Consider the following 20722-nt stretch of genomic DNA (forward strand, 5'->3'; position numbering starts at 1 on the left):
AGCGGAGGAAGGAAAGTTTTCAAAGAAGCGACCGGATTGGTAAAAAGGCGTATCTGGATGATGGGGATTGGCAGTGATGATAGGTACTTGTTCCCTTAAGTTTTGTTCTCGTCTAAATTCATATTATGTTTCAAACTTCACTTTTCGCTCAATGAGATGTGTTCTGTCAATGTTCCTGTTGAGATCAATATTCCCATCGGCTGAATCAAAGTTGACGATCCTCTTGCTCAAACGTTTCGAGTTGCCCGTATTTCCAGCGAGCGCTTCTAGCGTCGAAGCCAAAAGTTTCCATAGCGATAACGATAAAAGACACTATAGCTTCGCCCGAGTTACTTGTGGCTAGATGAATGGCAGTTATAACATCAAACCCCGAAGTGTCGGGGGGCGGGCATGTTTGAGCTTTGGATAGCCGGCGCAATCTTTTGTGCTTTATCCCATATGATAGCGTTACCGTGCACTCGGGGAGTTATCAAGGCTAGCAGCTTGAAATGCTACCTAAATATGGGACTCCAGCGGTGGCGCTGCTTAGGCGTGGGGGTAGAAGTAGCTTGAGTCTGCGTTAGGCGACAAGACGACTGATAACAACCAACTCGAGCCAAACAAGCGGCAACGTGACAGGCAGCAGCATTACACAGTCCCTTACTGCAGTACTTTGTAGTAGCAGCTTCCCGCTTCGGAAAGTCCCGATGTCAGGGGCAGCTCCTCTCTTCGGCAGTTTGCGGACAATGATTCGCCGAGGGTGCCGCGCCCTGATGCCGATCTGCGGAAGCTCCGCGCGGGACTTTGGCAAACCTCGGCCCAATCAGTGTTGGAGATCTCACTCGTGCGGGCAGGAGCACGCATGGTTGAAACAACCCCAGACGGGACAGCAACAGCCACCGAATCTGCATGCCATTCAAGCGGGATACCAGGGGTTACTCCATTGTCTCGGTGAGATTTAAGGGTTAGCGGGTCGAAGAGTCCTAAACGTGCCTCAGTCTTCAGAAATAGAAGGTCTCCAAGTAAGAGAAATAGATATGCTGATACCGTGGGGTGGTTACATTGTTTAATGGGGTTCAAGCGAATAATAGAAGAGATCTGCATCAACTAACCATCGAGTTATCGAACCTTCCGTTTCTGGACACACACCCGCGGGCTCCTCCAGAACTCGAGTAGCATATAAGTGAGGTGCACTTCGCACATAGCCAACTCCCAGCACACGCAACCACTCTCCCAGCATCAACCCTACACTCAAGTCTCCCTACAGACAAAATGGTCCGGGTAAGAAACATAAGAACCCTCCATCGTTAACGCCCGAGTGCGCAACCAAAATCACTAACGCCGGAGCTAGATCATCCCCGCCCTCCTCGCCCTCGTGAGCGTCCTCTCGGTCTCGGCCGCGCCTCTCCGCGCCGAGGTCGAGGGCCTCGAGGCCCGCGCGTGCGCCTACACCTGCGGCAGCGTGTGCTACCAGACCACGCACATCACCGCCGCCCTTAACAAGGGCTACTCTCTGCAGCAGAGCGGCGGCGACGTCAGTGAGTCGCATCCACGATCTTTCACACCAATACCCCCTTTCCCCATCTCCCTCCCCTTCTACACCCCCACTCCCCTCTCCAAAATCCAACGCTACCTACCCAGCCACATATACTCACCACCCCCCTCCCCCCACCCACCAGACAACTACCCCCACCGGTACAACAACTACGAGGGCTTCGACTTCCCGACGCCGGGCCCCTGGTACGAGTTCCCCATCATGGCCAGCCACAGCGTGTACAACGGCGGGTCGCCGGGGGCCGACCGCGTCGTGTTCGACGGCAACGGTAACTTCGACCTGCTCATCACCCACACGGGCGCGAGCGGCAACAACTTTTTGGCTTGCCGCGCTGGTTGAGGGCGTTGCACGTGGTTGGTTGATGGATGTCTTGAGGGGTTGTGGGATGAGTCGGGTTGGTGGTATGGTATATATGGGTTGGTGACTTCTTCTGTTTACCGTAGTAGCATGTCAATTGCGACCTAAGTTGGGCGCTTGGCCGGAAATGAAATAAGAGTAAAGACAACGCCTGCCAGTGAACCCACACGTGCCTGTCACCTGCCCATGTTTTGTAGCTGCTGATTATAGGGATCATCAAATAGAAACGTGAAAGATGGTCACGAGAAGTAACAGAACAGTTCATGGACTGAATTGAATTCGAGAAGGCTATTGTGGGTAACTGACACCAAACTCCCCCTGTTCGTAGATGGTCCGAACAGACACGCCCCGATTCTCGGCAATGAAGCCGATGAGCTGCTGGCCAATGTCCTTGATGTCGTTGTACTCTTGCAGACGGCGGATGTAGGTCTTGACTGTGGCGTCGGGTGGTTGACTGACAAGAAGTGTTAACAGGACCGTATTGGCACTACGCAAAATTACGGGGAAGAGTCAGTCACATGTACCTCAGTTCAGACTCTGCGTCTTGAAGCTCACTTGACGTGCGGAGCAGTAATCGCAAGGTGTCTTGGGATTTGGCGAAGGCGTTGCACTAAGGTCAGGGGAACAAGTTAAACAAGTGGTTGCCAACGTAGCCCGGGGCACTACTTCAACGCAGGTAAGGTACGCACAATCTTGGTCATGTATCCGAGGTAATTCTCCTACGTTGCCCAAGTGAATTAGCTACCTGGTCAGATATTCAGCGCTGTAATCTAAGTTCATACACTCATGAGGTATCTGAGTTCCCGCTCGTTCTTGGCTGCGATCTCGATGGGTTCACCCGAACCCGGGCCCGTAACGAGGATGACTGACCCATCCTCGTCCCCAGGCTGCACACGAGCACTCATGTCCCATGGCTCGACATCCCCCAGGACGTTGATTGGCACGGTATTGACTTCTTGAAGCCACTGCTTGTAGCTGTCTAATCGTGATTGAACCCTGGCGATAACTTCGTGGCGATCCCCGTCGTCGTGCTTTTTGGGGGTTAGCCATTGTTGGAATGACGTGGCAAGGGATGTTTGAGTGCGTATCGCAATGCCAATTGCATCATCGCTATCGTACGATGACGAGGCGCCAATTCTGACGTCGTTGCTGTCGGTCGCCATTTTGATGGAAGGTTCAGTGGGGAAGCAAGCACTCAGAGGTTGAAAGCCACCAAAACGGTAGGATGCACAGTGGGTAGGTCGGGAATAAAACACTGTGCACGCATGCTGGGCGAAGCCTGGCAAAGCGCGGGGTCGAGCGATCGCATGTGGTGGGGAACTGCCGCTGCGTGCAGCCTCCAAAACACAGGTTAAGTGCTTTGCCGACAGTAAAATCCCTACTCATGCCCCGTTGTTCTTCCCAAAGAGCTCCGTCATACTCAGCCGTTTCCCAGTGGCCGAATCCCCCGCGACGGCAACTGCATACGACTCTCGCGCCAAGTTGCCGTTGTTCTCCATTGCCTCTACTGTCACCGCCTGAATGTACGCGTCCAAAGCTTGGCGGCCCTGCTTCCAGGCGCCCAGGATCAAGCTCGCGTGCACCTCCCGTGTATTGCTCTCGTCGGCGTGGATCCAAAGCCCGAGGATCTTCTTTGCGGTGCCGTCCGCTCCCTGGCTGTTGCCGCTGACAGCGCCGTCCTCCAGCCGAAAGACGATGAGCTCCCCGACCACCTCGCAATCCGTCACGCGCAAGAGGTCGATGACGAGGTTCTCCATGCTCCGGCGGTTGAACACGAACACGCACACCCGCGGCAGCGTCTGGCCGGTGGGTGCCATGACGGGCTCCTGCTCGCAGATGAACATGGTGCCCTCGGCGCCGTGCTTCTCCCACCCCTGTGTAGCCTCGAGGAAGTTGTAGGCGACGGCGTTGGCGGCGATGGCCATGATGGACCGTATGCTCGGTTGGTAGCGGCGCAGGACGCGCAGGCTAAGCTCGGTGTTGTCGCGGGCCGGCTGCGCGTTGGACAGCGGCATCGTCTCGCGGTTCTCCATGTACTGGGCGGCATCGGACTCGTAGTCGGAGGCGGCCACTTGGCGGGGACCGCTGTTGCTTGCGTGGTGGCGGTGCCGCGACTTGCGGGGTGTCTGTCGGCTCATTTTGGGGGATGGAGCCTGCTGGGCTATGCTTCAATTTGTTCGGGTCCGTTCTCCGTTGGCGCGCGCGAGCAGGCTGGAAGCTGTGTTTGGGCGTTTAGGTGTTCGGGTGTTCAGGTTGTGTGGGCGAGGTTGTTTGGGCGCGAAGGTGCCCGTTCCACAAAGTTAGCCCCACTTCGAATCAATGATGCCAGAGGATAAGGCCAGTATTAATTATTATTCTAGCACTGTCTCGCTGGTTTGTCCCTCACTGGTTTCCATGCTAACACACCTGTCCATACTCCCGCCCGCAGGCCAACGGCAATCTAACCTCGACCTTGACAGCCGACGATACCGGTCAAGGAACACCGACGCGTTCAACTCACCGCTGTCCACCTGAGCCTTGTCCCTTCTAATCGCTTCTAGATCCGCATGGTACTGCTTCAGGTCCATCGATTTCTCCTCGGCAAACACTTCCATCGCGTCGTCGTCAACCTGTTCTTCCAATGCCTTCCATTCTTCAACACCCACGTGGCGACGCAGTTCTGCAAGCGGGAAGGCATCGGGGCCCCCGACTCCGAAGGTGAAGAGCATATGGAGCCACATGGCCCCTGAATCCTCGGACCATTGGACAAGCTCGGAGAAGGCCTTGTCTTCCGGCCCTTGTCTTATAGCCTCTTCTTCTCGGAGAAGGCGCTTGTAAAGTTCAAGGTTCTTGAAGTACCGTCCAGTGAAAGCGGGCGGCTCCCCGTTGACATAGTCCCACAAGACGTGGACAGGGCAATCCCGAAGCAACCACCACGGCGCCGAGGCCGCGAGCTGTGGCGGTCCAATGTACGACCATTCCAGATCCACGACACCGACCACGGTCAAGTCGTCTTCGCTCTTGAACATCAGATTATCCAACCTGAAACCATCGCAAGTCATCTTGAACGGGCCCCGGTCCCACCGCTCGTTCACCAGGTATCGGGGGATCACAGTTTCTAGTGCTTTGAACGATCGGAATATCCGCCTCGCATCACGGGAATCGGGTACAGAATTGAGTTGCTCAAACAAGTGCTTGTAGTCTTGTTCAAAGATGTGCTTGAAATAATCGGCTGACGACGACCAGCCTCGATTTCGATCTCCTGTGAACTCCGGTTAGTATAAAATGGTCTCTGGGAGGAAGGAAGGGGGAGACGGCAGACCAATCGTGTCGATCCCCCTGCCATGGAGACTTGCGTGTGCTTTCCATGTCAAGGGTCGTGTTGGGACGTCGACACCGCCGATTGACAATGGTAGGCTGCCCAGGGTGTCAAAATTGAGACTGAAAAGCTCGAGCTGGTACCGGGCGATTTGTCGAAACAAGAGCTCGAGGTTGGCCTCGCTAATATCCTCGCGAAGAAGTCTTGTTTCGGGACCGTGGTTCCAGTGAAGATCGCTGCCGGACACCCCGTCGACTACCTGCATCAAGATGAAGGGGCCGAGCCCAAGTATGTTGTGGTCTGCGGTCCCCCAGACGTACACGGCTGGCACTGGGATGCTAGTTTGCCTTCGAAGGAGCGACAGCGTCGCGGCTTCCACCACGGCCTTCTCGTCAGCGTAATCGGGGTGGTTACGGCCGCCAATGGGCATGCGCAGAATCGCCGTGGTTTTGTCATCGAAGATGACTTTCTGGCAAAGGTTGAAGGTTCCGTTCATCGAGCCAGTGACCAGTTCGCAGCCAAGTCTCCGGGGATGGAGAGAGGATATCCACGAGGCCATGCGACCGTCCCTCCGGGCATCGTTGACTCTTCTTACCCAGACATCTACCTCCACACTGCGCACCAGGTCGATGCGTTCATCGAGATTCATGTTTCAGGTGAACAGATATCTTTTAAAAGTTTAAAAGCGAAGTGTGAAATAAACGAAGGGGTGATTTAGAAAGAAAAAAGAACGAAAAAAAGGAAAAGGAAAGACAGTAATTGGAGATGGTTCCAAAATCGCTTCGGGAACTTTGATGGGAGAACCGTTTTATATACTTCGCCAGACAGTCTCGTACCGCCCCCGACCGTGCTTTGCATCATAGCGTACAATGACAGGCCACTTTCTGCGTCATACACTCAAAGTCCGCTATATGTATATTATTCATACTCCGCTATGCCCTAGGGCGTGCCGGACCCTCTGCTATTTAGTGTACAGGAAAACCGTGCCCTCCCGGGCCGGGTGAAAAACCCCTACCAACAATCAAGGAACGATGCGTTCTGGTGAGTCTACGTATACAAAGAGAGGAGGCCTCCTGGCCTCCGAACGGGGGCGCTTCAGGCCGCCGTTTCCAGCTCGAGCCTCCTGGCCAAGCTGTACATCGGCAGCCTCCCCGAGTCCATCAGCCAGTCGAGGATCCTCCTCGCAAGCCGTGCAGTCGTGGGATTGATACCGTGTAGAACTGAGTAAAAGTCCCGTCGTGTCCGAATTCCAGTTCTCTCCCATCTTCGCGTCAACGGTGGGGCCAAACACCACACTACCAGGTGTTCGGCAGTCTCTCGTCCCTCGCCACACTCGCAGGCAGGCGTCAGAACCTCCGGGACTTCCCGTGTAAACAAGTAGTCCCGTAAGCCTATTGCTCCCGTCCGGATTTGAATGAGCAGTGAGCTTTTCGCCTTGCTGAGACCGTCATGCCTCCTTAGGGTTTCGTTCCGGAATAGCGTCTCCCGCTGATGGTCAAAGTCGTCCGCCGGCCTGGTGATTGCTCTGCCGTCCCGTTCCTTTAACCACCTCGCTCTCCAGGCCTCTTCTACTGCCTTGTCCGTGTCTATGGTTCCCCCCGTCCAGCGCATGATCGTGCCCGCGGCTCTCTCTACCGCCGTGGGCCCTTGAGGTCTCAAGGTTCGCGGTCGGCCCCTGTTGCCCCTCCTCGAGCTGAGTCTCTGCTGTATCTTGCGGCAGGCGGTAAGGATAACGCTCCCCGCCGTCTTTTTGCCGCCTTGGCCGTCGTCCAGATCGGGTTGTTGGAGTCGGTTTTCGAAATCTGCAAGCCGTTTGTTTAGGTATAAGTCCAACGGTGGTACCCACGTCTCTGTCTCGAGGTTACGGATGGGGGTAGACTTAAAGGCTCCCGCCACAATCCTCAGGCTCTTGTTCTGGGCCTTCCCGAGGGCCTTGGTGATGCCTTTCTTCACCGGTTCGCCTCCCACATCCGTGGGAATGTGGAACGACGATGCGCCATAGGCCAGCGCTGACCGGATGCACTTTGTGTACACTTCTCGCGCTTTGGCTAGACCCAGTCCCCACGTCGATGCCGCTAGCCTCGACAGGGCATAGCTCTGGGTCCTCAGCTTCTTCTCCACCGCCGCAAGGTGGGCTTTCCAGTTGAGCTTCCGGTCCAGCCAGACTCCCAGGAACCTGGCAGACTCCTTCGGTCTGACGGGGCTGGTGCCTCCCCCTGGGTTAGTGAGTTCCAGCTGGTTTGTCCACTGCCGTCGTCCCTTGTTGAAATGGATCAGTTCGCTCTTTTCCGGGGCGAACTTCATCCCCCGACTGTCCGCCCATCGCATGCATGTTTCCCACGCCGCCTCCAGTTGCCGGACATTGGCCTCGGGGTTTCGACCAAACACCAGGAGGTTGGTGTCATCCGCAAACCCCGTTATAGCCAAGTGAGGGTGCTCGTCTTTTAGCTGCTTGTATAATGAGGAAATATAGAGGATGAAGAGAACAGGGGAAAGGGGTGAGCCTTGGGGGACCCCTGCCCGAATTGCCGTCGGTGCCGCCGTCTTGCCGTCGAAAAGAAGGGTGGCCTCTCGACCAGTCAACCAGTCTCTCGTCCAGAGGACCAGCCACCTCGGGTAGTCCGCTATATGACCAGACGAAACTCGGATCCTCTGATATCTTGACTAACCTGACCAAAATCAACCCACAACAATGAATGTGTTCTCCCACATAAAAAAAAAAAAAAGAAAAAGGAACAGGCGAAAACTATTGCGCTGCCCCATCTGTATTTATCCATTTTCATTCTGCTGAATTTATGAGACCACAACAGACAATACAAAATCCTGCAGCCACAAAACGCAACTTACGCAAGACGCCGCTTAGGCAATGTAATAAATAGCCTTGAATTTTAAGCAGTCCTCGACACAACATCAATTCCCTTGATCTGGCCATCGGCACGGTACTCCTCCAACAGGGCCAGAAAAGTATGGATACCCTGGCTCCAGTTGCCACCTCTAGCCTTCTTGGCCATCTCCATCGGATCACTAGACTGCCGCAGAGCCTCGCCCTCAGACGTGATGTAACCGGGGGTGCAGCCCATGACGGTCGCGAACCACCCCGCACGCTTCATGATCTCGAGGGCCCACGCCTCCTCGGCCTCGCTCGTCACCTCGGCAATGGCATTGCCGCCGACCTTGGCCTCGGCCTTCTCGATGATGTGGACAATGTGTTCGCCACCGATGTCGAGGGTGAAGGCGTTGTTGGACGACTGGCTGGACTGGGAAAGGGGCGCGAAGAAGAGGTTGGGGAACCCGTGCGTGGCTACGCCGTGGAGCGTGGAGGCCCCTTGGGTGTTCCATTTCTCGTCCAGAGATCTGCCGCCGCGGCCGTAGATGTCGATGCCGGTGCGCACAGCCGGGCTGCCGCCGCCAATGCTCGGCGTCACGTAGCCCGTGCTCAGGATGAGGATGTCGAGAGGGTACTCCTTCCCAGCAACCACCAATCCACTGGTGGTCGCGGCGTCGACGCCCTTACCGTCAGTGTCGACAAGATGTACGTTTGGCTGGTTGAAGGTTTGGAGGTATTCGTCGCTGAAGGTCGGTCGCTTGCACCTGGAATTCAGATTAGCGCTGTCTTCTATCGAACCCTTCAGTCATCAAAAAAACGAAAACACTCACCAAACTGGGTACCATGCCTTGAGCTTGGCGGCCGTCTCGGGATCGTTGACGATGCTCTCCACGCGCGCCCTCATCTTCTCCGATTGGGGCGCGTCGAGCTTGTACAGACGCCCGACATGCTCCATAATCTTCTCCGGCGTGGGCTCAACGATGGGGTATTTTGAAGAGCCGACGACGGCAGAGAAACTGCGGAACTCGGTCCATCCATCTCCCACCATGTTTTCCTGGCCCTCCTCAACGCTGTCCATCAGGTACAAATCCTGATTCAACCTCCGCTCCCGCTGCCAACCCTTACCCCTGACAATCTTTGTTTTCCTGTGCGCCCAGAATCAGTCATGTCACCATCCAACATGTGGCATCTTCCAGGGAATCAACTCACCACTCCTCAGGGTCCGTCTCACGCTGGCCACGCCACGAGACGACCGACGGCGTGCGCTGGAACACATACAACTCCTTCGCATACTTGGCCAGCCTGGGAACGGCCTGAATCGCCGTGGCGCCGGTACCAAGAATACCCACGCGCTTGCCCTCGAGGCCCGTGAGCGTCGCGTCCTTCGGGGTCCCACCCGAGACGTTGTAATCCCAACGCGCCGTATGGAAGATAGGCCCAGCAAAGTTCTCCAGCTCCGGGATCTTGGGAACATGCGGCGTCGTGAGAATGCCCGACACCACCAGCACATACTGGCCCTTGAGCGTCAGCTCCCTGCTCGCCTCACCCGGGCCCCTCCCCTCCGTAACCTCCACATCCCACAACTGGGCCTTCTCATCCCACCTCGTCGCCTTCACCGTCGCCCGAAACAGCGCCTTATCATGCAACTCCCACTTCTTCGCCAGCAGCTCCGCATACTCCAGCAACTCCGCGCCCGTAGCGTACTTCTTGCTCGGGACATACCCCGTCTCCTCCAGCAGCGGCATGTAACTATAGCTCTCAATATCACAATGCAAACCCGGGTAGCGGTTCCACCACCAGGTACCACCAAACCCGCCCGCCGCGTCCACGAAGCGGATGTCATCCGGCCCGCTGGCGAGCCCGGCCTCGATCAGCCGCACCGCGTAGATCAGCCCGCCGTACCCGGCGCCCAGGATGATGAACTTGTGCTGGGCGCCGTCCGGGACGAGGGGTTTGGTGTTAAGCGCCGCGTGGTCGACCCAGGGGTCCTCGGCGAGCGCGCGGAACCGAGCGCTGCCCGATTCGCGGAGCCGGACGAATTGGTCGAGGCCTTCGGGGCGGAAGCGTTTGGCCGCTTCGGCGGTGTATTTTTGGGTCAGCTCGTACACTTTGAGGTCTTCGGCGCTGGGGGCGGCGGGGGTGCCGCTGGCGGTTTCGGCTGGTGCTGCCATGTTGGGTGTGGTGTTTGGGATGGGGGGTTATGGATTATTGCACGATACTTGGGGGCGGGCCTAAGGAGTGGTTTATATGGCTCTCCTTACGGCGGCGGTGTGGGAGGGCTGGACAGGCACAGGGTAGCAGGGCTTGTTTGATATTCGGTCTCGGGACGTGGTTCTGGGTGGTTCGGGATGCATCAAAGCCCGAAAGTACAGGGAAGGGACTGGACCTAGCGAGCCCAAAGATGGACGAAAGGTCGGGAGCGAAAACGAATGCTACCGTCGTATTCGCATTCGTTTATTGTGTATGTTGCATACGAAGTACATGCGCCGAACACGACCACGGAAACTCGGGGTGGTGAATCAGCCGCTCCCGTTCCTACAGGGCCACATCGTACGTGCCTGCTCAGCGTTGCAGGCCCAACCTGGAAGTAGCAACGCACGCGGAGGACCTATCTGATCGCTCGAGCTCATAGGACGAACAGCTGCGGCAACGTGGCGTGCGGGGAAGGGATATTGATATGTCTCTGGAGGATGTAACCGAGGGGCAAAAGCAAGTGGATCGATGAGGTTTGATTCCCCGCCTTTGCTTGATACAGGAACCAAGAGGAATGCGAACGTGCCACCAAATTTATGCGTGGTATCCCTGTCGGATCAGGATATCTCATGCTGCAGGCTGGCAGGTTGGGAAATCGAGACTCGTAGAGTCATTTTGCCGGCCGGCAATCCCAAGATGATTAATACTAGGATATCTTAAAAGGGGAATCCTCCTCGATCTGCAGACCTTCTTCCTCTCTGTCACCCCCACTGGCACGCTGGCTAGCTTAATCCCAGAAGTTCCCCACAGACGCAGCTCCCGCGGCCGCTTGGCCTCAGGGCATTGGATATTAGTGGACATGTCGGCTTTGACTCCGCATTCGGGCAACTTTAATGCGGCTGCGAGGACGGCGGGTGGGCGGCACTCGACCAAGTAGGTCTACTTGGCGTCTGACGGCGTGGAACTGAGAGGACTCCGCGTATTGGAGTTAACTGGGGTCATTGTCCGAGCGGGGTTGTTGACTGGGCCCTCGGACAATTCATCAGGCGTCGAAGTGTCGTCACAGTCCCGTCCCTGCGGGTGAAAAGAGGGGGCTGATATGCCAAGTGACGGACCATGGAGGGTCCTCCGCATTGAGGTTGCAACCCCTATTCACATGTCGCAATGGCCAAAGCCGCCGATAGAACTCACCGCCCCATTCCTGCGGGGCAGCCTAGGTTTATAAGATCTCGAGCAAACTTGTGTCCTGGCGATTCAGGTTCCGAACACCATTCAGGCACTTATAGACATTTCTCTTCATCATGGACCCGAGTTCAGTTCCCGATTTTGACGATCTCCCCAAGGTCGAAGGACAACCTCAGGGGTGCGCCTGGGGCATCTTTGACAAAGACGGCAAGAAAGATGTATTTGGCACTCTGAACTTTCTCACGCCCAAGATTGTTGCCGAAGCTGCGGCGGAGGTCAAGGATGGCGTTTCCATCTCCCTCAAGTAGGTTGATTCTGCCACGCCGACAGACGATCACAATAGAGCTAACGAGGCGCAGCTGGCCGTTGAACGGTATCAAATTCCCGCTACCGGGCCGCAAGCCGCCTGTTCATCGTCCGCACCGCCTGAGGGATCTGGGGATGGACTGCGAGGGCTGGGACGACGAGCTCGAGTTCAACACGCAGTTCAGCAGCCAGTGGGACAGTCTCTGCCACGTCACCACCGACGGCACCACCTACAACGGCCTCAAGCCGACGCCGGAAGGCCTGTCGGTTCAGTCGACCGCCGAGAATTCCCTCCCGACCATTGAGCACTGGCACTCGCGCGGGGCCCTCGCCGGACGCGGTGTCCTCATTGACTGGAAGCGGTACCACGAGGAGACGACGGGAACACCGTACCACCCGCTGGACGGGTACCGTATCACGGTCGAGGATATTGAGAAGGTGGCCAAGCACCAGGGGGTCGAGTTCAAGCACGGCGACATTCTCATTATTCGGACCGGGTACACCGAGATGCTCGAGGCCCCGACGCCCGCCGACTTTGCCAAGTTCCAGGCCGGTACGCTGTCGGGTGTCCACGGGCATGCGGATACGGCGCGCTGGGTGTGGAATCACCGGTTTGCGGCCGTGGCGGGCGATGCCCACGGTTTCGAGGCCATCCCGGCGCTGAAACCTGACGGAACACCGGGTGGTGTGTCGGATCTGGGTGAGTTTCTCCTAACTCTTAGCCAGACTAGAAAGCAGTAACGGTGAATAGTGCTAACCACTGGCGTAGTCCTCCACCCCTGGTTCCTCAACCAGTTTGGCATGTCCATCGGCGAGCTGTGGGATCTCAAGGCGTTGGGCGAATATGCCAAAAAGACGGGGAGATACAGTTTCTTGTTGACTTCGGCGCCCCTGAACCATCCCGGCCTGGTCGCCTCGCCGCCCAACGCCATCGCTTTGTTCTAAGCCACGGCGGTAGGAAGTAATGCAATAGGGTAACTCAGAAGGAAATTTGATTTTAAATACCAAACCTTATTTATGTCCCCGACCATGGATCGTCTATCTCGATCAACCCCAGATCATACATCATCTTAGCCATGGGATACACAGCCCTGGCGAAGTTACTCCTCCTCTCCAGCACATACCTTGGCGTGATCTGCTTAAACCCCGGCACCTCATGCCCCCAACGATGCGGCGAGAACGCATGCAGCAGATACGTAGCGGACCAGTCCCTCACCCACTCAGGGAACCTCTCCGGGTGATCCCAGCGCTCCGCAAACCCCTCCCGATACTCCGCCAGCCCATCCCCCTGCTTCTTCCCCTCCAACGCCGACACCTCCTCCTCATGCACCTGAAACAGCATATCCGTATCCCCCGTCTGCCAACTCCCCGGCGCGAACGCCTCCCTCTCCATAATCAGCACCTCCCTCCCCGCGGGATCCGCCACCAACCGCTCCGCAATCCGCGTCAACTCCGCATTACTATGATCCGTCCATCCGCCCGTGTACACCTGCCCCATCCGCTCCATCCACAACCGAATCAACCGCCCCTTGGCCGCCGACATAAACGTCCCGCTATTCACCTGCCCGCCCAACTGCCTTCCCCCCACGGCCTTAAACCCGGCCCGCCGCAGCGGCGCCAGATCCCTTAGCGCGTGCGCGTCCCAGTCCAGGTATACGCCGCCGAGGTCGTGCACGGCGCGCACGCGGACAAAGTCGGAGCGGTGCTCCATGTTCTGCAGGGCCTTGCCGTTGCTGGCGTGGGTGGGGACGGTGACTTGGCGGATTTGGAGGTGCGGGAAGTGGGTGAAGATGAGGCGGTTCCATTTTCCTGTGGTGCCGTTGGCTGCGCGCAGGTAGGCACCGCTGTGGGTGTCGGTGTTGGTGTGCAGGTAGATGGTGTGCGGGCGGAGGTGGTGGTTCGCGGCGAAGATGCAGAGGAAGTCTGGTGGGTTGGGGGGGCATGGGTTAGTGGGAGGGATCGAGGTTTGGATGGGTGGGTGATGGCGTTCTGTGGATGTGGAGGGGGTTGGTTGGATGCTTCGCGTGGTGCTTGGTACTTACGGCTGAACTGAAAGGTGAAGTCGGTCGCGTCCTCCGGGAGGATGTGCACCAGGTGGACGGTGTTAGGGATTGTGTCGCCCGCTGAGGATGCTGGCGTTGACCCTTGTGATGGCCATGATGGGAGGTAGGATCGCGTGTGGTTCGTTGCGAGAAGTAGAATCAGCGAGAGAAAGGTCGCGCCGACGATCACATATCGGAGGGGCACCCGGCCCCAAGATGTTGGAACGAGGGCTTTTGCTGCTGTCAACATGGATAACGATCGGGGGAGGAAACGCGGCGGTGAGGAGCAGCTCGTCTCGAGAAACGGAAAAGGTTGAGTGAGGGTTGGCGAGGCAGAAATGGGCTGCGGTTGCTTCCGCGTTCCGACGCATCAACAGGGGCGAGGAATCATGGCCTCGTCATTTCTTTTTATCAACCAACTGCATTCGTCGTGTAACCTCCCTAACCGCCCGCCCAAGTGGTTGGGTATATTCAGCAAGGGTGTGTCTGAGCAAGCAAATCCGATTGGCAAGAACAGAGGCGAGACGATCCGCCAAGCGACATTTGGGGGCCGTGTTCGCTGTTTCAAGCCACAGCACTGTGTATGTACACTTGGTATCGGACGCAGATGTGAATATCTCTCTCAGCGTGGCGGGGAATGTACCTAAAGAGAAGAATATCCCTGATAGATTACCGCCGTGTCTGTTGTGCTCTACGCAGTATACATATTGAGGGAGAGCCTATATGTAATAGCACAAAAGTAAGGGATTTATGGATCGACTTGTGCATGTTATGTACCTATGTTATTCTCTTAACTAAGGTAATCTCTTTCCGTCGTACGGTAAGCACACTGTGACAGGCCGCCCGCACCCTACCAATCTCGGAAATTAAGCGCGCTCTCCCTGCCATTGCAACGGTCTAAACATGCAACGCCGTGGGGGCGGTGCGGTAAAGTATCGATTCGTGCAGTAATGACCCGCGGCCTGCCAAAGTGAGACCCGTAAACCCTTCTGAATCTCAGTATTGCTGCTGCATTCTATCAGTATCGCCCGCCCATCCCTACCATATTCTCTTTCACGGTTTCACCCAACCCAACCCAACCTATCCAATGGTCATCACTGGCAGACCCGGCACATTGCTGGGGCCGTTGACCACGGCGTGGTCCATGCCCAGTAGCTGCAGCGTCCATATCGTCCCCTGCGCAACTTGTGATGGTGGTTTCAGTGGTCAGTGATGTGAGGTGCGAGAAGATGACGAGGAAGGGACAGGGGCTCCATTTGACTATACCGGCTGCTGGCCTCCTGCATTAACAGAGGCCGGGACACCAAAGTTCCCTTTCATGGGATGGGGCTTTTACTCCCCTGGCCTAGCGTGTCCGACGGGCTATACAGCGGCCTGCACGGCGGAATATGGGAAGCGGTCGGACTGGGAAGTGGAGTTCACTCTGATCCCTGGCGAGACAGCAGTTGGATGTTGCCCTGAGTATGTTGTCTCCCGCCAACTAAACACTTTTTATTGGGACTGACTGTTCACTATCATAGGGGCTTCAGGTGTACAAATCTCAACGGCCAGACATGCGTCGCCGCCGCCGCGAACACCCAGCTGACCGTCACCACCGGTCGGTGTTCTGGGAGAGAGTTGGTCAACGTCGCCCCGGTCACCTACCCGGTGTTTATCGATATCATGACGACCATAACAGAAGCAACTTCCACCGGCGGGCGAGGCCCTCTGGCAACACAAGCCTCAAAGCAGATGGCTCTGCTGGCACCCATGTTTCAGTTGAACTACCAGGCATCGGACCTCGCACAAACGACAACGCCTCCCACGGCCCAAGCCCAGCCCTCGGAAAGTTCAAATTCACCGCCGATATCCTCGGACCCGTTCGTCCCAGACGATTCCTCCTTTTCCAGCCATCCCGGGGGTGCCCCGGAGCAAGACGGGCTTTCGACGGGGGCGATCGTTGGGATCGCCGTCGGTGCCGCGCTTGGGGGTATTTTGCTAGGCGTGTTGGCGATTTTGTTTATCAGGAAGAAGAGGAGGGCCGGGGCGCCAGAGTTGGCAGAAAGCCAACCACCCGAGCAACCGCAGTACGATTACAAGTACCCAGCGGAGATGCCTGGCTCAAACCAACCGTACCGGACCGAGCTCTGGACTCAGCCGGCTGAGTTGTCATCGGGAAGCGACCGTTGGAGTCACAACCACCATCCAAATCCTAGGTAACCTGAACTCTAAGTAACCTTAAGCAATAATGATAATGAAGGATTATATTGCACCTCGTCTTTTTTGCCTTTTTCTTTTTTTTTCTTTTTTTTTCCTTTTTTTTTCTTCTTTTTTTCTTCTTTTTTTTTTTTTGCAAATTCGGGCTTGGTTCGGCTGTGAAGTACTTATGCATGTGGCGTGAGACCTGTATTTTGCTCAGGGGTGCGTACTGCGTAGTCCATGTGAAAGGATGAAGACCCCTAACCTCAGAGGCGCAGTGACCGTCTAAAATGCTCAGCTTTACCGTTGAACCGGGGATATTGGCAAGCCCCCTTGTTCCCGAAGCCTTGTGCCAATGAACTTGACAAAAGCAGGGGAGGGGCACATGGGAGACGAGCTGAATGGCTGACATGGAGGGCTCGAATGCAAAGCTGAAATGGGGCTGACGAATAAATAAGCCAACTCCCCCCGGTTTTCCAGGATGGAAAAAAGAGGCGTCAAATTCCCAACCGTTTTCGCATCTCGTCGCGCTTTTGACTTTCCCTTCAACGCAATGGCCGAGTTCAGGGGCGTGCAAGGCACATTGCTCGGGCCGTTAACCACAACATGGTCGATGCCCGACAGCTGCACCATCCATGTCATCGACTGTATAACGTGCGTGGAGGGTTACAGGGGTCAGCAATGCGTGATAAGCGACGAGAGAGGGATACCACAGGACCACACCACCTGTTGGCCTCCTGCGATCCAACGCGCCGGGACGCCAGTACCCGCTTTCAACGGATGGGGGTTCTACTCCCCCGGTTTGGCCTGCCCGACGGGCTACACGGCGGCCTGCACGGCCGAATATAGCGGCCGATCGGACTGGGCGATCGAGTTCCCCCTGATCGCGGGCGAGACCGCCATCGGGTGTTGTCCCACGTCCGTACACACCCACCTTACTTACCTACCATATTCTACTGACAAGTCCCCGTTGGCGCTGACCGGTCTGTCGCAGGGGCTTCGAGTGCACGAACCACAACGGCAACACCTGCATCGCCACGGCACCCGACCTGGTGGCCCAGACCGGCTCCTGTTCCGGCACGGTGCTGGTCAACCTCGCCCAGGTCACCAACCCGGCCTTCATCGACATCACGGCGACCGTGACCGACGACACGTCGACCGGTACGGTCGAAACCTCGGCACCATTCACCCTGTTCGCCCCGATGTTCCAGCTGAACTATCGCGCCTCCGATCTCGCATCCTCCACCGCACCTCCGTCCACGACAGGGCGATCCTCAGCGTCGGATGATACAACGTCGGTGGCTTCGCAGTCGACCGGCTCAGGCGCGGCTTCACCCGGTTCTTCTGGGGCGGCCGCAGATGGAGGTGGGCTTTCGACAGGGGCAATCGTCGGGATCGCTGTCGGTGCGGCGCTGGGGGGCATTTTGCTGGGCGTGCTAGCAGTGCTGTGGTTTATCAGGAACAGGAAAAGAAAGCAGGCGGAGGCAGCAGCGGAGATGGATGCCCAAGGAGCGCCCGGGGGGCACCAGCCGCAGTCCGACCACCAGCAACAGTATGGCTACCACCCGCAGTACGACCACAAGTACGCGGGCACGATGCTCTCCCCGAACCAGCAGACTCCTGCCGAGGTCTGGAGCCAGCCGAGCCGCGTCGAGGTCGGAAGCGAATCAGCCGTCGTCGAGATGCCGAACCATGGCGGGTTCGCGGGGCCACCGGTCGAGTTGCCAACAGGAAACGGTCGTTGGAGTCACAACCACACCCCCACAACCCCGTATCATGGATGAGGAACCTCACAGTTGGCGTGAACGCGCATTGCGTGGAAATGCCAAGTCTCTTTCGGTCTCGGCCGGTTTGCCTGGCATGACATCATAAAATTCCATTGCTTTAACGCTACCTAACCACGCGCCCGAGGTATCCCACCCCTCATGTTCGAGTATCTCAAACTCGCTGGGAGTTCTCCTCGACCCGGCCCACGACGTGCTCCTCATCCTCGCTCGACATCTCACTGGGGTCGTCCTGGATCCCAGTAAGCTTTTGGAGAATTCTGGCAGCATACATATCGCCCGATACATTGACGGCCGTCCGGAAGCCTATCGAGGGGTGTTAGTTGCATGTTAAATAGGGGCCAGGGGGTGGTGTGGGCAAAGAGATAAGGGGCACATACGGTCCAAGAACCAATCGATGCTAATGATAATGGCCTGTATTGTGTGTTAGCCAGGTACTGTACTGCATGGAGGCCACACAACGGCAGGATAATACGTACGTACATGCCCGTGATGGGCACATTGACGCTCTGGGCAATCATGACGGTCAAGACCAGGGAAGAGCTGGGGATCGGAGTGGTGCCGATACTGGCGAGCGTGGAAAGCAGGCAGATAATGACATAGTCAACCGGCGTGAGCTTGATTCCCTGCGTTACTGCAAGAAACACGACGCATCTAAACCGCGCCGATTAGTCTCCTCATCGTAATCCCCAAACGCAATGTGAGGAAGGCTTGGACATACAGTGGGAAGTAGATGGCCGTGCCATCCATGTTGACCAGGCAGCCGAGCGGGACGCTGAACTTGGTGATGGTGAGGGGCACACCCTGAGCGGTGACACACTTCATCGTCATGGGGAGTGTGGCCGCGGACGATGCCGAACCCCACGCCGTGATCCACGCCTGCGAACACTTGAACCAGTACTTGTACGGATTGGTCCTTGTGATGGCGAAGAAGATTATGGGGAGCACGATGAACAGGTGAAGCGCCATGTTGGCGACGCCGCCACCGATCAGGATGCCGAGGTTGAGGCCGATTTCGGCGATATCGAGCTTGAAGAGGTTCGGCAGGATCAGGAAGAAGACACCGATGGGGGCGAGCTTGATGAGGACGGTGATGATCTTGGTGATCATGACCTCCACCTCCTCCAGAACGCGAACGATGGCCGACGCCGGGTTGAGCAGGTAGCCGACAACGATAGCGGTGATAAGGACGGCAAGCAGGCTGTCGGTGGCCAGAGCGTTGACGACGTTGGCCGGGATGAACGAGTCAAACATCTGAGACACTACGTCTGCGATTTCAAGCTTTTCGCGGTCCGCAATTGTCTTGGCGTCTTCCTCGGACACTGCGAGGCTGTCGCCGCTAACCACTTGCATCAGTCGGCCCCAGACGAGGTCCGTTAGGATGGTGCTGATAACGATGGCCAAGAGCGTGGTCAGGACATAGTAGCCAACAGTCCAGCGGGCAAGGATTTTTCCGCCTGGTTAGTTAGCCCGCCATGTCAGCCATTGTTCGTACATATTTAATTTGATATTGTAGATTGTTGCAGGCACTTACCACCGGTCATCACGCGAAGACGCTGGACAGCCAAAATCATAGCTGTGACAATCAACGGCAAGACTAAAAGGCACCGGCTGTCAGCTCAACCCCTTTGCCCCACCACGTTACGCAACGGTGCCGTTGTCATAACCCCTAGTGGTAGGCCACATACCGACAGCCTTCAACGCCCGCAACCAGAGCCTGCCCGGAATAGCCACAATGGTGGTCGCCGCCGCCGGAATATCGTCAACAGTCGAGCTCACGGCGAGCCCGATACCGATGCCTAGGGCGGCGGCAATGACGATTTGTGTGGCCGAGCCCGCCTCACGGACCGAGTTCCACCATGGCTTCTTCTTCGTTTCGAGCTCGGCCGTTTCGAACTCGGCCGTCTGGGGCGGGGAGCTCGTCGACGTGGGCGTGCGGCGCACGTCGTCCTGCATCGCTTCCGTCTTTTCTGCTGACATTGTGCCGGTGGTGATGGGACTCTCGCGACTCCAGACGTGCGTGGTGATGCGTCGTCGACGGGCCTGGATAGAGCGCGACCGAGTGGGAGAGGAGAGGTCCGATGAGGCTCGCACCGCACCAAGTGAGGAGGGTGGGTTCACCTTAATATTATTCTGCTTCGGCCCGACCTTGATTGCGCCCCAGAGGCCCCGTTGGTAGCCATGTTGCGACCTTGCCACCACTGGTCAGAGATACACACCACCAAGACCGGGGGTAGGCGTCCTCGGGCGTCCTTCGACCTGCCACATCCGGTTACACAAAGGGGCTGTTGGTCTGCCATGGGTGCCATGGTTTTGGCGGGGAAACCCTCGCGAGGACCAATCCTTGAGGATTTTCTCGCCGCTGCCCAGTGCCAAGTGACAACGTTAGGAAGGTCCAAGGAAAATCTCCAGAACTCAGGAAGACAACCGAGACTTGGCGGCTCGGCGCGAGCCAAGGGACGGCTTACCCGCCCCAGATTCTCATCTATGAGCCGACGTTGCTCGCGCTGCTGGATCGGGTGTAATCCCTGTCTCTAGCCGGCGAAGAGCTGGAAGCAGTCACCGAGGAGAACAATCCCATCTCTTGGCCCGAGAATCCTGTCTTGGAAACCGAGAGACAATGTGGGGAACCTGACAAGCTTGATGAGCTAAAGCCCGGTAACGTTTAAGGTAGTGGAGAAGGTACGGTACCCCTTACGTGCTTTTGTGGCTCTTTGAGCCTCCTCGCACGTTTCTCGGTCGCAGATCCGACCTCGTCGGCAGTCTTGACCAAGATAAGCAAGGCTTGATACCGAAGTTGGCACCACCTGATGGCCCCTCGCAGAGCTTGGCCATTGAGCCTTATCGCCTGTCGGTGAAGGATTCGGCTTCGCTTGCGGGGAACATGGCCAGACAAGATAGCATGCCCCTTGCTAGGCTATGTCGGCGCAATTCCAAGGAACTCCTCCGTAAGCTAATTCTTTTAGCTCGAGATTGTTGGGTTGGGGTCGCGGTTCGCGGTTCGCCGTAAAAAGTTAA

At 56.9% G+C, this 20722-nt stretch overlaps 9 protein-coding genes across 9 annotated transcripts; 4 read left to right on the forward strand and 5 right to left on the reverse strand.

Annotated features, from left to right (window-relative positions):
- The first annotated feature begins 820 nt into the window (after nucleotides 1–820).
- Nucleotides 821–2086, forward strand: F5144DRAFT_527600 (Ribonuclease/ribotoxin). Its single transcript, XM_066786860.1, has 3 exons — nucleotides 821–1260; nucleotides 1331–1517; nucleotides 1659–2086. The coding sequence occupies exons 1-3, from the start codon at nucleotides 1252–1254 to the stop codon at nucleotides 1871–1873; spliced, it is 411 nt and encodes a 136-aa protein (XP_066646830.1). The 5' UTR covers nucleotides 821–1251; the 3' UTR covers nucleotides 1874–2086.
- Nucleotides 2087–2179: 93 nt separating this feature from the next.
- On the reverse strand, nucleotides 2180–4932 carry F5144DRAFT_590608 (Swi5-domain-containing protein; the record flags this gene model as incomplete). Its single annotated transcript, XM_066790172.1, has 7 exons — nucleotides 2180–2345; nucleotides 2416–2501; nucleotides 2674–3085; nucleotides 3148–3217; nucleotides 3312–3649; nucleotides 3764–4057; nucleotides 4298–4932. The coding sequence occupies 7 exons, from the start codon at nucleotides 4930–4932 to the stop codon at nucleotides 2180–2182; spliced, it is 2001 nt and encodes a 666-aa protein (XP_066646831.1).
- Nucleotides 4933–4997: 65 nt separating this feature from the next.
- F5144DRAFT_126666 (uncharacterized protein) lies at nucleotides 4998–6064 on the reverse strand. Its single transcript, XM_066782265.1, has one exon. It carries the CDS (start codon nucleotides 5836–5838, stop codon nucleotides 5146–5148), a length of 693 nt encoding a protein of 230 aa, XP_066646832.1. The 5' UTR covers nucleotides 5839–6064; the 3' UTR covers nucleotides 4998–5145.
- Nucleotides 6065–8077: 2013 nt separating this feature from the next.
- On the reverse strand, nucleotides 8078–10187 carry F5144DRAFT_482007 (uncharacterized protein; the record flags this gene model as incomplete). Its single annotated transcript, XM_066785313.1, has 3 exons — nucleotides 8078–8780; nucleotides 8847–9161; nucleotides 9226–10187. The coding sequence occupies 3 exons, from the start codon at nucleotides 10185–10187 to the stop codon at nucleotides 8078–8080; spliced, it is 1980 nt and encodes a 659-aa protein (XP_066646833.1).
- A 1103-nt stretch (nucleotides 10188–11290) lies between these two features.
- F5144DRAFT_126778 (putative cyclase-domain-containing protein) lies at nucleotides 11291–12680 on the forward strand. Its single transcript, XM_066782266.1, has 3 exons — nucleotides 11291–11698; nucleotides 11754–12400; nucleotides 12470–12680. The coding sequence occupies exons 1-3, from the start codon at nucleotides 11511–11513 to the stop codon at nucleotides 12643–12645; spliced, it is 1011 nt and encodes a 336-aa protein (XP_066646834.1). The 5' UTR covers nucleotides 11291–11510; the 3' UTR covers nucleotides 12646–12680.
- A 35-nt stretch (nucleotides 12681–12715) lies between these two features.
- F5144DRAFT_590612 (uncharacterized protein) lies at nucleotides 12716–13992 on the reverse strand (the record flags this gene model as incomplete). The annotated part of the gene is made up of 2 exons (XM_066790173.1): nucleotides 12716–13623; nucleotides 13743–13992. The coding sequence occupies 2 exons, from the start codon at nucleotides 13990–13992 to the stop codon at nucleotides 12716–12718; spliced, it is 1158 nt and encodes a 385-aa protein (XP_066646835.1).
- Nucleotides 13993–14654: 662 nt separating this feature from the next.
- On the forward strand, nucleotides 14655–16062 carry F5144DRAFT_563049 (uncharacterized protein). Its single transcript, XM_066788353.1, is given in 3 exon segments — nucleotides 14655–15203; nucleotides 15263–16033; nucleotides 16044–16062. The coding sequence occupies 2 exon segments, from the start codon at nucleotides 15061–15063 to the stop codon at nucleotides 15939–15941; spliced, it is 822 nt and encodes a 273-aa protein (XP_066646836.1). The 5' UTR covers nucleotides 14655–15060; the 3' UTR covers nucleotides 15942–16033; nucleotides 16044–16062.
- A 411-nt stretch (nucleotides 16063–16473) lies between these two features.
- On the forward strand, nucleotides 16474–17704 carry F5144DRAFT_545349 (uncharacterized protein; the record flags this gene model as incomplete). The annotated part of the gene is made up of 2 exons (XM_066787356.1): nucleotides 16474–16838; nucleotides 16915–17704. 2 exons carry the CDS (start codon nucleotides 16474–16476, stop codon nucleotides 17702–17704), a joined length of 1155 nt encoding a protein of 384 aa, XP_066646837.1.
- Nucleotides 17705–17825: 121 nt separating this feature from the next.
- Nucleotides 17826–20052, reverse strand: F5144DRAFT_126799 (Sodium:dicarboxylate symporter). The gene is made up of 6 exons (XM_066782267.1): nucleotides 19393–20052; nucleotides 19239–19301; nucleotides 18426–19161; nucleotides 18184–18358; nucleotides 18085–18118; nucleotides 17826–18010 (listed from the first exon to the last, which is right to left on the reverse strand). Exons 1-6 carry the CDS (start codon nucleotides 19682–19684, stop codon nucleotides 17859–17861), a joined length of 1452 nt encoding a protein of 483 aa, XP_066646838.1. The 5' UTR covers nucleotides 19685–20052; the 3' UTR covers nucleotides 17826–17858.
- Between the last annotated feature and the right edge of the window lie 670 nt (nucleotides 20053–20722).

The sequence above is a fragment of the Chaetomium tenue genome (genome assembly GCF_020726465.1).
Source record: "Chaetomium tenue strain MPI-SDFR-AT-0079 chromosome Unknown F5144scaffold_2, whole genome shotgun sequence".
Taxonomy (NCBI): Eukaryota; Fungi; Ascomycota; class Sordariomycetes; order Sordariales; family Chaetomiaceae; genus Chaetomium; species Chaetomium tenue.

What these genes read in the sequence shown, in the direction of transcription:
- F5144DRAFT_527600 (XM_066786860.1), top strand. An exon ending in GCAGAGCGGCGGCGACGTCA is followed by an intron (nt 1,518 to 1,658) that starts GTGAGTCGCATC and finishes CCCACCCACCAG; the next exon opens with ACAACTACCCCCACCGGTAC.
- F5144DRAFT_126778 (XM_066782266.1), top strand. Translation starts at nt 11,511, where the DNA reads ATGGACCCGAGTTCAGTTCCCGATTTTGACGATCTCCCCAAGGTCGAA. An exon ending in GGCGTTTCCATCTCCCTCAA is followed by an intron (nt 11,699 to 11,753) that starts GTAGGTTGATTC and finishes AACGAGGCGCAG; the next exon opens with CTGGCCGTTGAACGGTATCA. An exon ending in GGGTGGTGTGTCGGATCTGG is followed by an intron (nt 12,401 to 12,469) that starts GTGAGTTTCTCC and finishes CCACTGGCGTAG; the next exon opens with TCCTCCACCCCTGGTTCCTC.
- F5144DRAFT_563049 (XM_066788353.1), top strand. Translation starts at nt 15,061, where the DNA reads ATGGGATGGGGCTTTTACTCCCCTGGCCTAGCGTGTCCGACGGGCTAT. An exon ending in GCAGTTGGATGTTGCCCTGA is followed by an intron (nt 15,204 to 15,262) that starts GTATGTTGTCTC and finishes TCACTATCATAG; the next exon opens with GGGCTTCAGGTGTACAAATC.
- F5144DRAFT_126666 (XM_066782265.1), bottom strand. Translation starts at nt 5,838, where the DNA reads ATGAATCTCGATGAACGCATCGACCTGGTGCGCAGTGTGGAGGTAGAT.
- F5144DRAFT_126799 (XM_066782267.1), bottom strand. Translation starts at nt 19,684, where the DNA reads ATGTCAGCAGAAAAGACGGAAGCGATGCAGGACGACGTGCGCCGCACG. An exon ending in TGCCCATCACGGGCATGTAC is followed by an intron (nt 18,119 to 18,183) that starts GTACGTATTATC and finishes CACACAATACAG; the next exon opens with GCCATTATCATTAGCATCGA. An exon ending in CATCGATTGGTTCTTGGACC is followed by an intron (nt 18,011 to 18,084) that starts GTATGTGCCCCT and finishes ACCCCTCGATAG; the next exon opens with GCTTCCGGACGGCCGTCAAT.